The following is a 14,839-nucleotide window of genomic DNA, read 5'->3' as shown; positions in this document are numbered from 1 at the left end:
AGCGCGTCAGGGCACCTGCACGCTGTGGAAGAAAGGGGCGCGCCAGCGAGGAACTGAAGCAAAAGTCAAGCTAAGCGCTCTTTATTGTCACGCGCAGACGGCACAAGGAGTAGAGCGGAGAGGGCATGGGACGGCACTCAAGCACAGACTTGGGAGAGCCGTCAAACATCAGTCCTCGCAGACCAGGAAAGAAGAGAGCATCGCGCTCCTTTCCTTCCCACCCTGCTTCTTGGTTTCATCCCTCTTTCTTTCTTTCTTTCTTTCTTTCTTTTTACTAAGCAGATAGCCCAACCACTCTGATCGCACACTCTTCCTCTGCCCGCCGGCTGGGACAAGCAGAACGGTCATCAATGATGCTAAACAAGGACAAACGACCTCGAATTGCACCCGATTCGCGCTCAGAAGGGCGTGCCGCGCCTCGTCATCGTGGCTGGGGAGACGCAACACTTTCGAAACTCATTTCCTAGTCAGAAACTGTAGAAATGATCCCTGAAAGTATAGTCTTGCCGACAGGTGGCGCGGCCAAGCTTCAAGCACGCGGCGCCAAGTGTTCTTGGAAACGGTGAGAGCCCCTCCCCCGCAGCGCTGAGAGCGCTCAGCGATGAGAAAAACAACCACAGGCCTTTCCGGGACCAGAAAAGCAAAGAGCAGAGCGCTCACACCCTGTAGCAGAGCTACTGAAGAGGGCGGTCAGCAAACAGCCGGCGCTGTGATTGGCAAAGCGAAACAGAGCCCGGGGTAAGGCAGCGACGAGAAGCGCGTCAGGGCACCTGCACGCTGTGGAAGAAAGGGGCGCGCCAGCGAGGAACTGAAGCAAAAGTCAAGCTAAGCGCTCTTTATTGTCACGCGCAGACGGCACAAGGAGTAGAGCGGAGAGGGCATGGGACGGCACTCAAGCACAGACTTGGGAGAGCCGTCAAACATCAGTCCTCGCAGACCAGGAAAGAAGAGAGCATCGCGCTCCTTTCCTTCCCACCCTGCTTCTTGGTTTCATCCCTCTTTCTTTCTTTCTTTCTTTCTTTCTTTTTACTAAGCAGATAGCCCAACCACTCTGATCGCACACTCTTCCTCTGCCCGCCGGCTGGGACAAGCAGAACGGTCATCAATGATGCTAAACAAGGACAAACGACCTCGAATTGCACCCGATTCGCGCTCAGAAGGGCGTGCCGCGCCTCGTCATCGTGGCTGGGGAGACGCAACACTTTCGAAACTCATTTCCTAGTCAGAAACTGTAGAAATGATCCCTGAAAGTATAGTCTTGCCGACAGGTGGCGCGGCCAAGCTTCAAGCACGCGGCGCCAAGTGTTCTTGGAAACGGTGAGAGCCCCTCCCCCGCAGCGCTGAGAGCGCTCAGCGATGAGAAAAACAACCACAGGCCTTTCCGGGACCAGAAAAGCAAAGAGCAGAGCGCTCACACCCTGTAGCAGAGCTACTGAAGAGGGCGGTCAGCAAACAGCCGGCGCTGTGATTGGCAAAGCGAAACAGAGCCCGGGGTAAGGCAGCGACGAGAAGCGCGTCAGGGCACCTGCACGCTGTGGAAGAAAGGGGCGCGCCAGCGAGGAACTGAAGCAAAAGTCAAGCTAAGCGCTCTTTATTGTCACGCGCAGACGGCACAAGGAGTAGAGCGGAGAGGGCATGGGACGGCACTCAAGCACAGACTTGGGAGAGCCGTCAAACATCAGTCCTCGCAGACCAGGAAAGAAGAGAGCATCGCGCTCCTTTCCTTCCCACCCTGCTTCTTGGTTTCATCCCTCTTTCTTTCTTTCTTTCTTTCTTTCTTTTTACTAAGCAGATAGCCCAACCACTCTGATCGCACACTCTTCCTCTGCCCGCCGGCTGGGACAAGCAGAACGGTCATCAATGATGCTAAACAAGGACAAACGACCTCGAATTGCACCCGATTCGCGCTCAGAAGGGCGTGCCGCGCCTCGTCATCGTGGCTGGGGAGACGCAACACTTTCGAAACTCATTTCCTAGTCAGAAACTGTAGAAATGATCCCTGAAAGTATAGTCTTGCCGACAGGTGGCGCGGCCAAGCTTCAAGCACGCGGCGCCAAGTGTTCTTGGAAACGGTGAGAGCCCCTCCCCCGCAGCGCTGAGAGCGCTCAGCGATGAGAAAAACAACCACAGGCCTTTCCGGGACCAGAAAAGCAAAGAGCAGAGCGCTCACACCCTGTAGCAGAGCTACTGAAGAGGGCGGTCAGCAAACAGCCGGCGCTGTGATTGGCAAAGCGAAACAGAGCCCGGGGTAAGGCAGCGACGAGAAGCGCGTCAGGGCACCTGCACGCTGTGGAAGAAAGGGGCGCGCCAGCGAGGAACTGAAGCAAAAGTCAAGCTAAGCGCTCTTTATTGTCACGCGCAGACGGCACAAGGAGTAGAGCGGAGAGGGCATGGGACGGCACTCAAGCACAGACTTGGGAGAGCCGTCAAACATCAGTCCTCGCAGACCAGGAAAGAAGAGAGCATCGCGCTCCTTTCCTTCCCACCCTGCTTCTTGGTTTCATCCCTCTTTCTTTCTTTCTTTTTACTAAGCAGATAGCCCAACCACTCTGATCGCACACTCTTCCTCTGCCCGCCGGCTGGGACAAGCAGAACGGTCATCAATGATGCTAAACAAGGACAAACGACCTCGAATTGCACCCGATTCGCGCTCAGAAGGGCGTGCCGCGCCTCGTCATCGTGGCTGGGGAGACGCAACACTTTCGAAACTCATTTCCTAGTCAGAAACTGTAGAAATGATCCCTGAAAGTATAGTCTTGCCGACAGGTGGCGCGGCCAAGCTTCAAGCACGCGGCGCCAAGTGTTCTTGGAAACGGTGAGAGCCCCTCCTCCGCGATATAGAGCTGTGCAGATAGTGTGTGTGGACCACGTCTTTTTTATTTTTGAATGTGAGATGTTACTCAAAAATCCTATCCTATGACAGTCCGTGTGACGATGAACTAATACTAAAAAACACGTTTTGCAATTCAAGAACATCAGTAACATAGGATATGTAAATATTTCGAAACTACGTCATGCGCTATCTTTTAATTTTAAGTGAGTGCTGCAACAGAAAGCTGACGTGAATTCCCTGACACTTTTGCAGGTGTAAGTTTAGCGTCGTTGTACCAACATGTAGACTGTTATCATGCAACTATGTCTTTAAGGTCTTTTTTTAAAAAGATGTAATACTTAGGGAGATCTTTACTTTTTTCTTTTAACTTTTTTACGTATTCGTCTGTCAAAGCAGCAGTCGTTATTTACTTTAGTGCGTACGTAATTAAGAATTCAATTTCGTTCAAAACATTATACAACTCGTACAGAAATGTACACATATGTACACATACAGCATCAGACATGGAGTTTTGTAATTACAGTAATATAGTTATTTGTAATTATAGTTATTTGTAATTATAGCTCATTATAGTAATAAGTGCGTTTTCAGCGAGAAAATTACACTTAAAGTTGCTAAATACAGCACAGTTAAAGACATTTTTATGGTAGATGTGGATGTAAAGCATTTTCCTGCCCTTTGTCAGTTTGTTAAGAACAGAGGTGGCAAAAGTAAAAGTTGAAGTACTCTTGCTAAAAAAAACAGAAGTAGTCTTCTCTAAATGGAATTAAAATGACAACTGTTTTTGTAAAGTGTAAGTGAGTGACTCTTTTACTCTTACTTAGCGAGTCTTCACGTCGGATATTTAATTTTACCTAAAGTTCCTTTTTTTAGCAAAAGTATTTCTAGTTTTATTTTCGCCTCAATTGGTGAAGAATGTCAAGAATACATTATTCCACCATAAAAGTGTTATACCCTAACGTGTGAAGTACACAAGATACGCAATGAGTGAGGGGGAAAGAATTAGCAATGAAACCAATTTTCTTGTTACCTAGTATGAACATTAGCCGGAGCCGAACGCCCCCATAACCGTTTATATGAAATCGTCTGGTAGGTCGCTTACCGTTTAATGTAAACACTATCAGAATATAAAGTTGAATTTCTCGTGCTAACTCGTCAATCCTTTATGGAAAGAGAAGCTGGGGGAAAGATTTGAGGAATTTACTTGTTTTTATCGAGTTCTTTGTATCTTCTTCAGGAATTTCACTCTGAAAATCAACTGGTTCTGAAATGGTTTCACGCGCACAGTGAGGTTCTATATTCATTCATTCATTCATTCATTCATTTTTCTAAGCCGTTCATAATAATTAGCGTCGCGTGGGGTGCTGGAGCCTATCCCAACGCTCATTAGACGAAAAGCGGGGAAACACTATGGACAGGTCGCTAGTCCATCGTAGGGCAGACATAGACAAACACACCCACGCACACATTCACACCCAGCGGCAGTTCAAAATGTCTAGCTCGTCTAACTTACGTGTCTTTGGACTGGGAGGGGACCGGAGCTCCCGGAGGAAACTTACGCAGACACGGGGAGAACATGCAAACTCCACATAGAAAGGACCCTTGACGCCCAGCCTATGAATCCTATGGCTATGCATCCTTCGGTATGCTAGTGCAAGTGCGTTTGCGTGTGTCCACGTACTAACCTGCTGTCTCGTAGATGTAAAGTTTGGCCACATGACCAAAATAATGTTCCGATGAAAAATAATTACTGGGAGTCAAACTTACCAAAATACTCTCCCCATCCCTGTATTCAGTGTTAGTAGTGTTTTCTCCTTGTTGACAATGGCATGTTTTATGGGCTGTTAAAATTCTTATCAGTGCAGTTATTAACTTCCCCACTTTATTGCTGTCCTCTTCAGTCGCACTCAATTAATTTTTGATTGGGCCCCCAACCTCTCCTCAAAGTGTCACGTTACTGAGATGTGATTGTGGTCCTTTCTGAGTTGTGGATTTATAAGGAATAGCTTACCAAAGTAAAGTCTTTCTTTTTTTTTTTTTTATCAGTCAGTTGATCAGAACCTGCTAACTCTACATTACATGCAGAGGTGGAACAAGTAAAAGTAGAAGTACTCTTGCTAAAAAAAAAAATTCTCTGAGTTGAACTGACAACCGTTTTTGTAAAGTGTAAGTGAGTGACTATTTTACTCTTACTTAAGTACATTCCAGGAGGGATATTTTAATGTTACCTGGAGTAGTTGTTTTTAAGTGAAAGTATCACCTGTGTTAAATATAAAATTAAATTTATTGAAAAGAAAGGTCTGTGCTGCAGTGAATATAAACGGTAATTCTTTCCAAGAGAAGATATCTCAGTGCCATTGTATAAGCAACAACTGAAAAAGTAGTAGCATTAAAACAATGCGAGGAAATAAATGATGCAGACTCATGGCTCATTTCCAGTGCGGTAATCCAGTGACATTTAGACACAATCAAACGTCAACATTAATTTGTTATCATACAGTTACAGTTTGTGACATCACCAACTGTCCCCAAAACATGTCCATTTACACTTCTGGCATTCAATTCAGTGTTATCCAGGAAAGGAGTAAGATAAAGTAATAGATACAAAAAAACCAAAACAAAACATGGAATTGACATCAGATGATGGATTGTCATCGGTTGACCTCAAAGAGGAGCATTCAAGCCCACCATGTAGCCTTTACCAGGTGGGATATTCGCACTGAGAGCCTGTGTCCAACTGCCTGTCTCACGGAACATCAGCAAGATATCAAACACTGCCAAAAAAAAAAAAGAAAAAAAAGAACATTTATGAATCATTTGTTCTCGGCCGATAATGGGCGAACAGAATTACAGTTAGCTGCGTTAAGGGTTAGACTGTCAAAGCTCACCTTGGTTAATAGCTAAGATCTTGGAGTGAAAGTTTTTGGGATTGGATTTCTTCACCATGTACTCGTCGATAGGCAGTCTCGCCATGCGTACGCCCAGTTCTTTGGCTCTGGTGTAGCTCAGTTTCTGTTGAAGTCAAATCACGAAAGAGGTTAACCCTAACATCATATCGAGCCCTTTTGTATTTGTCTGATGTTCATTTTAACCAATAAAGCTATCTGGCTCAAAATTCAAAGCACTTTCTATGACATATGGAATTCATTTAAAAAATCTTGTTTGAATTCATATTGCTCAAGTACCTGAGCACAGTTTAGAAATAGAACAAAAACGAAAGAAGAACATTTGATCAGCTCCTCCGTCAAGGAACACGCTATGATGGCACAAATGTCAAAAAACAGTAAAATGGTGATTTGACCTCTCCATCTCAAAGTGTTCATTTTGTTTTTAAGGGTCACCTTCTGTATGCTTTCATCCACGAGACCTCCGAGAATGTAGACGGTATCTCCTTCAACTTGTTCTAAAGCTGAAACAGAGAAAGGACAGAGCTTATTATGGAGTTTCAGTTGCTTAATTAGCAGCTTTCTCTGTAGTTTTGTATTTGTATTGTTCGTATTGTGCGTGTCGCACCAGGGAGCAAATATGCAAATAAGAAGATACTGGCAAATATGCTTTTCATTATGCTGCAAGGTGCAATGACGAAGTTGAAATTGAACTGAATCGCTTCAACAAATAAACACAGAGGAAGTATCTCTTCAGAACTACAGATGCCGAGAGACAAAGTTCAGTTGACTCATACGACACCAGAAAAGGCTTTTAATACAACCTTCATTCGCATCCGGCGTTAAATAGATCACATCATCTAAAGTGAACAGCTCCAACCAACTCTTTTCAGTCACGTCAATCTGTGAAACACGCGGAACAAATCTGTGACAATGACGAACCAGAACGTTATATGACCAGATGAAACCGGTTACAGTTAGATTACATTGTACCTAGTGCACCACTAACCAAGTAATGAAGAAATCCGTCATTCATCCGCAGGCATTCCTTATACACCAGGCTGTCCTCTGTCATGTTTGTGAGGAAGAGGTGAAAAGGTTGGGGAGCTTTTCTGTTTGAACCGTAGAGTCTCCTAATCTGGCCTGCCAGACGACTGATCTCCTGCCACAAGACAGAACCAGAAGGGTTTACATTAATGTGGAGCAAAGGAAAGGTTTCATATTTTACGCTGACTGGCAGTCTCTTTAGTATCAGACATCAAAAACCAGAGCTATTGTGGTTAGACTTCTTCCGATCACTTTTTTAAACATCGTTACAATCTAGAGAATATAAAGGTCTCCTGAAGTGAAGAAGACTGAAAATGTTAGAGTAAATGGAATATAGTCTGTAAAACACAAAATTGGATATATGTGGGATATATGCACACACACACACACACACACACACACATATATATACTGTATGTGTATGTGTGTGTATATATATATATATATATATATATATATATATATATATATTTTTTTTTTTTTTTTTCGGTCCCTTTTATTTTATGGGAGTATTTTGGTACTGTTGTTAATGTTATGTTGACTGCTGGGATTTTTTATCCTTAGCTGTATTTGTATGAAAGATTTAATAAAAACCAAAAACCAAAAAAAACAAGCACACGTTTCAAAACCCCAGCAATGTCACATTTACACACTAACGATTTACATGGCTGTGACACTGCATCTCTGAGTGTTATCTCTGAGTGTCACATCACTGTGACACTGCATCTCTGAGTGTTATCTCTGAGTGTCACATCACTGTGACACTGCATCTCTGAGTGTTATCTCTGAGTGTCACATCACTGTGACACTGCATCTCTGAGTGTTATCTCTGAGTGTCACATCACTGTGACACTGCATCTCTGAGTGTTATCTCTGAGTGTCACATCACTGTGACACTGCATCTCTGAGTGTTATCTCTGAGTGTCACATCACTGTGACACTGCGTCTCTGAGTGTTATCTCTGAGTGTCACATCACTGTGACACTGCGTCTCTGAGTGTTATCTCTGAGTGTCACATCACTGTGACACTGCATCTCTGAGTGTTATCTCTGAGTGTCACATCACTGTGACACGGCATCTCTGAGTGTTATCTCTGAGTGTCACATCACTGTGACACTGCATCTCTGAGTGTTATCTCTGAGTGTCACATCACTGTGACACTGCATCTCTGAGTGTTATCTCTGAGTATCACATCACTGTGACACTGCATCTCTGAGTGTTATCTCTGAGTATCACATCACTGTGACACTGCATCTCTGAGTGTTATCTCTGAGTGTCACATCACTGTGACACTGCATCTCTGAGTGTTATCTCTGAGTGTCACATCACTGTGACACTGCATTTCTGAGTGTTATCTCTGAGTGTCACATCACTGTGACACTGCATCTCTGAGTGTTATCTCTGAGTGTCACATCACTGTGACACTGCATCTCTGAGTGTTATCTCTGAGTGTCACATCACTGTGACACTGCATCTCTGAGTGTTATCTCTGAGTGTCACATCACTGTGACACTGCGTCTCTGAGTGTTATTAACCGCACGCACCAAAAATAAAGAGACTAAACTGTTCTCATTTATATTGTTATTCTGTAAATACTGAACTGCGTGAATGTAAGGGAAATGCATAGACGACATGCACCAACGTGGGACGGGAATAACTGTAAACGTACTTCAAAGCGTCTGTCCTTTTCATCTCACAGTGTCTAAAACTGAACGACCGGCACATACCTTGGGTGACATGCAGTCGGTCATGCTCATGTCCACACACAGCCTGGGTCCCACTGCTCTGGCCTCCTCTAAACGCTCCCGGGTGATCGCCTTGACAACACGTTTACTGAACTCAGGCTCTGATGGACCTTAGTTAATGACACAAAAAACCCCCCCAAAAAATAACTCAATAGGCACATTCACTGATACTGATTGATGATAACACAGGACTTATCGGTGCAAATATATCAGTTAAGACGCAAATGGTAGTAAATTGAACTAAATTATTAAAAATAATTTATAGTGAATTAAGAGATGGCTCAGAATGTAGGGTTTTTTTTTTCACGGTATGTTTGAACACATAAAGTCCGTGTCCTCACTTCACGGGGAAGTGAATCACCTAAATCACCTCTCTCTGACCGGTTCAGCTTTCTCCTTTGTTTTTCCTCCTTCCTCTTGCTTTTCTTTGCCTCCAGTCTCCTTTCCCAGTTCCGCTGCTTCCGCAATACATTTTTCTAGCCAGATCACCGACAAAGACCACACACACATTATAGCACCCATCCAGTATGTTACGATTAATGTTATTCAAGTGATTGGGTAAAATTAATTTAAAATTATATAATAAAATAAAGTAATAAAGTAAATACATTCAACATTTTAAAGCAATAATCTTTCAAGTAAGTGAATTCTCCTTTCAATTACAAAAACAAAAAAACAAAAAAACGCGTGCATGACGCTTACTGGGATTTGATGCGTAACGAGCGATTTAAGCTACAGAATATCCATATGGGTGTAGCTTACAGAACAAGATGCGTCTTCTCTGAATGACGGAACCGTGTCCACTTCCACATCAATGTTCAGCAAATCAAGTCCATCAGTGATCGAGGATTCCATCAGCTTCCTCTGCTGTACGCAAGAGTCTTCCTCTAAATTCGTTTGAACTCCGTTGATTTCAAATGTTGGATCGATTTGTCCCTCCATCGGATTTCCGAAAGCGGTCGTTTACCAGAGTATAGTCTAAAACGCAACTTGCTTAAATATAACAAATGACACAGATATAATTTTAATCCATTGGTACTTGAACTCTTACATTGTAAGAGTATTGCTGAAACCGTCTCTCAACAAAATCTACATGATCGCCTTGATCCACGTGAATGTCATTACCGAACCATTTTATTGGCTGAATACAAAATAAACCAATGTCAGATCTCTCCACTAGTACTGAAGTTCCTATGGGTTGGAAAAGCAGATCACAAGATCTACAAAAAACACGTACACAACTCACATTTTACTTAACGCTGTTGATATCGCCCGTCTCTCCGCTGCCATACCGCACGCTCATGTTCCAGCGGCGCACAAAATATACGTCACTGTTTATTTACACGAGAGGAACTTCTGGGTCGTGGTTTACCATCTGTTTCATACTGCGTCTCGATCAAAGTAATTCAAATGAATGGTTCATATCCCACGACCTGAACAGGCAGTGGGCGTTTCCTAATATTGAGTATAGTGCGTTTGCCACTTTAAAATTTCTATGTATACTCCCGAGTCCATCGATTGCCTGACTTCAGCACTAACCGCGATCTACGAGGTGGAGAAGGATGGTGTTTTTTGTTTTGAGTCGAGGGAGGGCCTCGACAACTTTGTCAAAGCATTTGAGGAGACAAGTATGACCAAATATGTTGTGTATGGAACCCAGCGCGGTTTCTCTGAAGACGGTAAACAAAGTAATCGATAGACCATTGAATAGAACTTAGGGGGCACGATCTATGGTCTTATGTGCAAACTGTCAAGAGTTCACTGACTCAGAGAGTCATCAAAGCCGTACGGTATTTCCCTCTTTCCGTGTACCTTCAATATAATTTACCCTAATGTTTCTCCTGCTACCTCAGCAAGGTTTTCTGCTGTTCGTGTCTGGTGACTTCCTGTCTTGTCTCCTTTGTCTGTCTTGCTGTCTCTTGCCCTTTCAACTCAGGGGAGTAATATTAGCCAAGTAGGAGACAAGACAGGCTGACCCACATAAGATGTGCAGTGGACAGACAGCCAAGGGAGACTCAGCAATGCAGGGAAGACAGTCGTAGTTAGATCTTAATGAGGATTGGCAGATATGCAATAATACACATTTATGTTACAGATGAGACAAGTTTAGGGTCGTCGACCCGAGGAATCCGTCGCTCGCTCATCCTGGATTGAGCACTGACGAATTTTATTGTCTCCCATCAGCGTGGCATCCAACATCCAAAGAACGCATTTTTTGGGAGTGGAGCAGGGGAGATGGAAGTCCTAATATACCTTACTCCGGGTTCCCCTTCATGTTTGTCGGGACAAAAGAGTTAGGCTGCCACCAAGGAAGAGATATCTCCATTTCCAAAAAGAAACGATATGCTGAGCAAAAATCCATAAAATCAGGAGTAAGTCATATCTCCTAAATCTTGTGGTATCAGTTCCGTCTAAATTTCTAGATGATGTCACTGCCTTCGTTTGGCATCACTATACCAACCAAACAATGTGTGGAAGAAAAAAAACAGTGCTTCAAAACCAAGATTCTATAGTTGCTATCACCTTGCCTAACATATTTCATGGTTTCATGGAATTATATTTAAAAATGACTGTCACAGCATTCAGCAAAGATAAACACAATTGCTATGGTTGTCATAATCAGACACTCACTGTATGACCATGTTGGCTGTGTAACTGTAAGACCAGGTTGCATGAGAGGGCTATGTTTGCAGAACTGTTTATTCTCTACAGGACAGTCATGTGAAGAGCAGAAAACTTAATCAGGTCACCAAAAAGGTGGGATGCCCAGCTCAGATCAAGATAACACGAATTGCGGGGTTCCCTGGATTCAAAGTAATCATCCACGATTATTAACGGTTCTTTTGAAAAATCAGAACGTTCGCATGAAAGAACAGTGGCTGTTCTGAATGTGGTTACAGCAAAGGTTCCACATTTAGAAGTTCACAAACTCTAAAACACTTATCCAGCTTACTCAGGCTATAATATGTAAGGTACACTGTTGGTTTTTCGCTTAGCTAAACTGATTGAATAATCTGGGCTTTCAGTGTTTATAAAGAGCTCTAAGTAAAGGTTGATTAGTCAACATAATAATTATTTTTCAATTCCTCCAGTTGGCTAAAAATACATCCAGGGGCAGGAAAAAAGCTTCAGTTCTACTCAGGCAGGCTCTAGACAAGGACCCGGTTATTTGGGAAAATGTCTTTCTGGTGAAGACTCCTCAAACCAGTCAACATGAAGGTCACCCCATCACTGAGCAGGTAACCATGCTGATCCATGTTATATTTTACTATTGAATTCTTATGCTCAGTATTCTAATGGTGTGTGGTTTTCACTACCTACAGTGTTGCACATAATTTGGAAATGTGGCATTTAATGAAATAATTAATCAAATATTCAAAGGAAAAACCATCCCAGTCTTGTTTAAAGCGCTGTTTTAAGTCAATACGCTCTACATGTGAAATTGCAAAAACTCAGGTGAGATTCTCTCAGTTTGATTCAGGACAGAAGGAGGAACAGTTATGTCCAAAATTCAAGGAGCAGCCACCCTCAGATCCCATGTGTCCCACTAGTTCCTCTAACAGGACCTTAGTGACCTCTGACCTCCCTGCGGTCTCAAAGTCTCCTGCTACAGAACATGATAATGAAGGTCATTGATCCATTTTCAGATTACTTTGAAAAAAAAAAAAAAAAACGCAGGGAGATAACGTACTTGATGCCTCCTTGACATTACTTGTGATTGCATTTTCATGTTATTTACACCTCCGCTTTATGAAACAACTTGTTAAAATTCTCGTTTTGGATTTGAAACATTTGGATGGCTGTTTTTTTTCCCCTTCACATTGGGTCAAACACTTAGTCACAATCAGGGGGTGTGGCTTACACCCCTATTTAAATTTTTCTGTGTAGTTCTTATGCTGACAGTTGGCCCTCATACGGTTATTTACAGCATGTAGTAAAAAAAAGACAAAGCATTTGTTCCTAGTACAGTAATATGTATTTACACATATGTAACACTAGGTGGAGCTCAAGAGACACTGGGGACCACAGTGGAGGAGCAGGGAAACAGTCTGGCAGCCATGAGGAGGAAATGTGTGGATCATCTTAAGCAGCTGATTCAGAGGGTTTACCGTCTGAGAAGGTCACAGCGTCTCGAAGAGCTGAGTCAGAAGCTTGGTATTCTTCTGGAGGAAACCCTTTCTGACGTTGAAGCAGATTCTGGAATCTCCTTGGAAAAGACTTAAAACAGGAAACCTTGATGAGAATTCCCCAGTTCCCCACTGACTAACACTTATGCCGATGATGTGATACTTGCATGCTGCCCATTTGAAATTTCTGTTTCATTCCACCCGTGGGATGGCTGACTCCAAGGGGTTAAATACTCTTATTGCACATTTACACAGTCAGTGATCGCCTCGCTCCGCCTGCCTCCAGACAGCGGAATGAATGTAAAATAAAACGCCAAATACAAAAAGTCTAACGTCACTTTGCATTACGCACTTCTTTATTTATACGTTCTTTACATGTCAACCAACCAGGAGGGTTGCTTTTGTCATAAATGTACACTTCTGACACGGTAACCTTATGAATGAATGTTGATCCTCGAAATACATATGAATTTGTAAGTTAAGCAGCATTCAGCATAGCATAACTTTATTTATAATGGGGTTTTTTTTGCTGGTATTAATGCATTTGGACTTTTATTAAATACAAATACATAGGAACAAGAAACAGTCACACACACATACACACACACACACACACACACACACAAATACTAATTCAGTTTAATCTCTTTTCCTCATCTCTTCATCTCTTTTTCTTTATTTGCATTTTTTTTACTCTTCATACTCCATTCTATACTTTGTTCAAAACAAATATTTGTTCGTTTGTAAAACAAAGAGAAAGGTTTGTAAAGAGTGGCTATGGCTGGTACGTCGACCCTCAGGACACACGAACAGTGTGACACTGCTGGGATTCAAATCACCATGTCACTTTGGGGCTCCTTATGTTTTTTTTTCTTTTTTTTTTTTAATTTGTTTTGATTATTTTTACTTTCTTCGTGTATTTAATAACTAATAACCATTAACACACTAAACTTCTCTTAGGACTAAGAGGTGAGTGATACCAGTGTAGCAGAGAGTGACAGAGAGAGAGTGCACATACGGAATGCCCGTTTGCATGTGTGCACACACAACCATGACAGAGAAAAACTGCACACACACACACACACACACACACACACACGCAGGGACAGGGGAAAAACAGAACAGCCACACACACTCAAATTAACCCACAAGAAGAACCAGTCAGGCACACACACACACACACACACACACACACACACTCACTCATACTCACACAGAAAGAGGAAACACAGTCACATACATGAGAAGCAAGCATATGCCACGTGCTCTGGTCTACAACAGGGAGAGACTGCGACAGAGCACGCACACAAAGAACGAGGAAACACAGTCATGCTAAGATGCTCAAAATACACACACGCACACAGACGCACACTTCCATGTAACAGGGAAACGGTGTATGCGTGTGATTGGTCTAGAAGACTGGATTAAATTTCAATCTCTAAGGTCTAAATAAAACCTGAACCTGAAATGATCTCTCCATGTAAAATGCTGAACAGCACACATCCCACTGTAACAGTGCACATTTTGTCACAGACTGTTGGTATATCACATCCACAAGACATGTAATGGATTCCTGTCTGGGTATGAATCCCACTAGATAAAGTTGTGTTGAAGTGTTTAACGCAGAGCTGCATGTTACAACAGATAATGGGCAAACTCACAGTGTTATGAAAGAAATAGCAAGTACTCCTCACCATTAAACTTATGATAACATGTCTGCTGAAGACGCCACATTCATTTTTCCATTCAAAACCTGGCAACGGGCAATGAAAGAGAGATTTTAAAAGGTCCTGTTTTATACTTCCATTCTGTGAACTTGACTGACCCTCTCTCTCTACAGAAACCAGCTGAGAGGGTTTTTTATTTACTCATTTGTTTATTTTTGTTTGTTTGTTTGTTTTAAATTCTGAGCTCATATTAAAATGGAATTTAAAATGTAAAATTGTCTATGTGAGTAAAAGAAAGTTGTCTGAGGGACCGTCATATGCACAACCCTTCAAACATCATTTTTCTTTTCATTTCAAGCGTACACTACTGATAAATTTGTGAGCCGCTCCCAGAATCCCACAGGTTCCTCTGAACTCTGAACAGAGAAAGCATGAGGGCGGCAGTTTAACTCTGATTGTTCACATATACACACATATAAAGTGTGCTTCTGCTTTAGCTCATGGTACAATCTGAACTGCTTTTGGAAGTCACCCA

General features: G+C 42.8%; 1 protein-coding gene and 4 non-coding genes across 7 annotated transcripts; all 5 read right to left on the bottom strand.

Moving 5' to 3' along the window:
- Window positions 1–290: 290 nt before the first annotated feature.
- On the bottom strand, window positions 291–505 carry LOC115817721 (small nucleolar RNA U3). Its single transcript, XR_004025509.1, has one exon. It is a non-coding gene; the product is annotated as a small nucleolar RNA U3 (small nucleolar RNA).
- A 540-nt stretch (window positions 506–1,045) lies between these two features.
- On the bottom strand, window positions 1,046–1,260 carry LOC115817720 (small nucleolar RNA U3). The gene has a single exon (XR_004025508.1). It is a non-coding gene; the product is annotated as a small nucleolar RNA U3 (small nucleolar RNA).
- Window positions 1,261–1,800: 540 nt separating this feature from the next.
- On the bottom strand, window positions 1,801–2,015 carry LOC115817718 (small nucleolar RNA U3). The gene has a single exon (XR_004025506.1). It is a non-coding gene; the product is annotated as a small nucleolar RNA U3 (small nucleolar RNA).
- A 528-nt stretch (window positions 2,016–2,543) lies between these two features.
- On the bottom strand, window positions 2,544–2,758 carry LOC115817717 (small nucleolar RNA U3). The gene has a single exon (XR_004025505.1). It is a non-coding gene; the product is annotated as a small nucleolar RNA U3 (small nucleolar RNA).
- A 2,569-nt stretch (window positions 2,759–5,327) lies between these two features.
- On the bottom strand, window positions 5,328–9,456 carry trmt10b (tRNA methyltransferase 10B). Of its 3 annotated transcripts, none has more exons than XM_030780657.1 (8): window positions 9,273–9,456; window positions 8,872–8,986; window positions 8,493–8,620; window positions 6,728–6,880; window positions 6,543–6,621; window positions 6,175–6,242; window positions 5,722–5,845; window positions 5,328–5,607 (listed from the first exon to the last, which is right to left on the bottom strand). In XM_030780657.1, the coding sequence occupies exons 1-8, from the start codon at window positions 9,450–9,452 to the stop codon at window positions 5,498–5,500; spliced, it is 957 nt and encodes a 318-aa protein (XP_030636517.1). In that variant the 5' UTR covers window positions 9,453–9,456; the 3' UTR covers window positions 5,328–5,497. The 3 variants fall into 3 exon arrangements, with proteins under 3 accessions (XP_030636517.1, XP_030636519.1, XP_030636518.1); XM_030780659.1 differs by having other exon boundaries at window positions 8,493–8,611; XM_030780658.1 differs by having other exon boundaries at window positions 8,881–8,986.
- Window positions 9,457–14,839: the final 5,383 nt, after the last annotated feature.

The sequence above is a fragment of the Chanos chanos genome, chromosome 7, assembly GCF_902362185.1.
Source record: "Chanos chanos chromosome 7, fChaCha1.1, whole genome shotgun sequence".
Lineage (NCBI taxonomy): Eukaryota > Metazoa > Chordata > Actinopteri > Gonorynchiformes > Chanidae > Chanos > Chanos chanos.
Note: the sequence above shows the minus strand (reverse complement) of the source record. Positions and strands in the feature narration are given on the sequence as shown.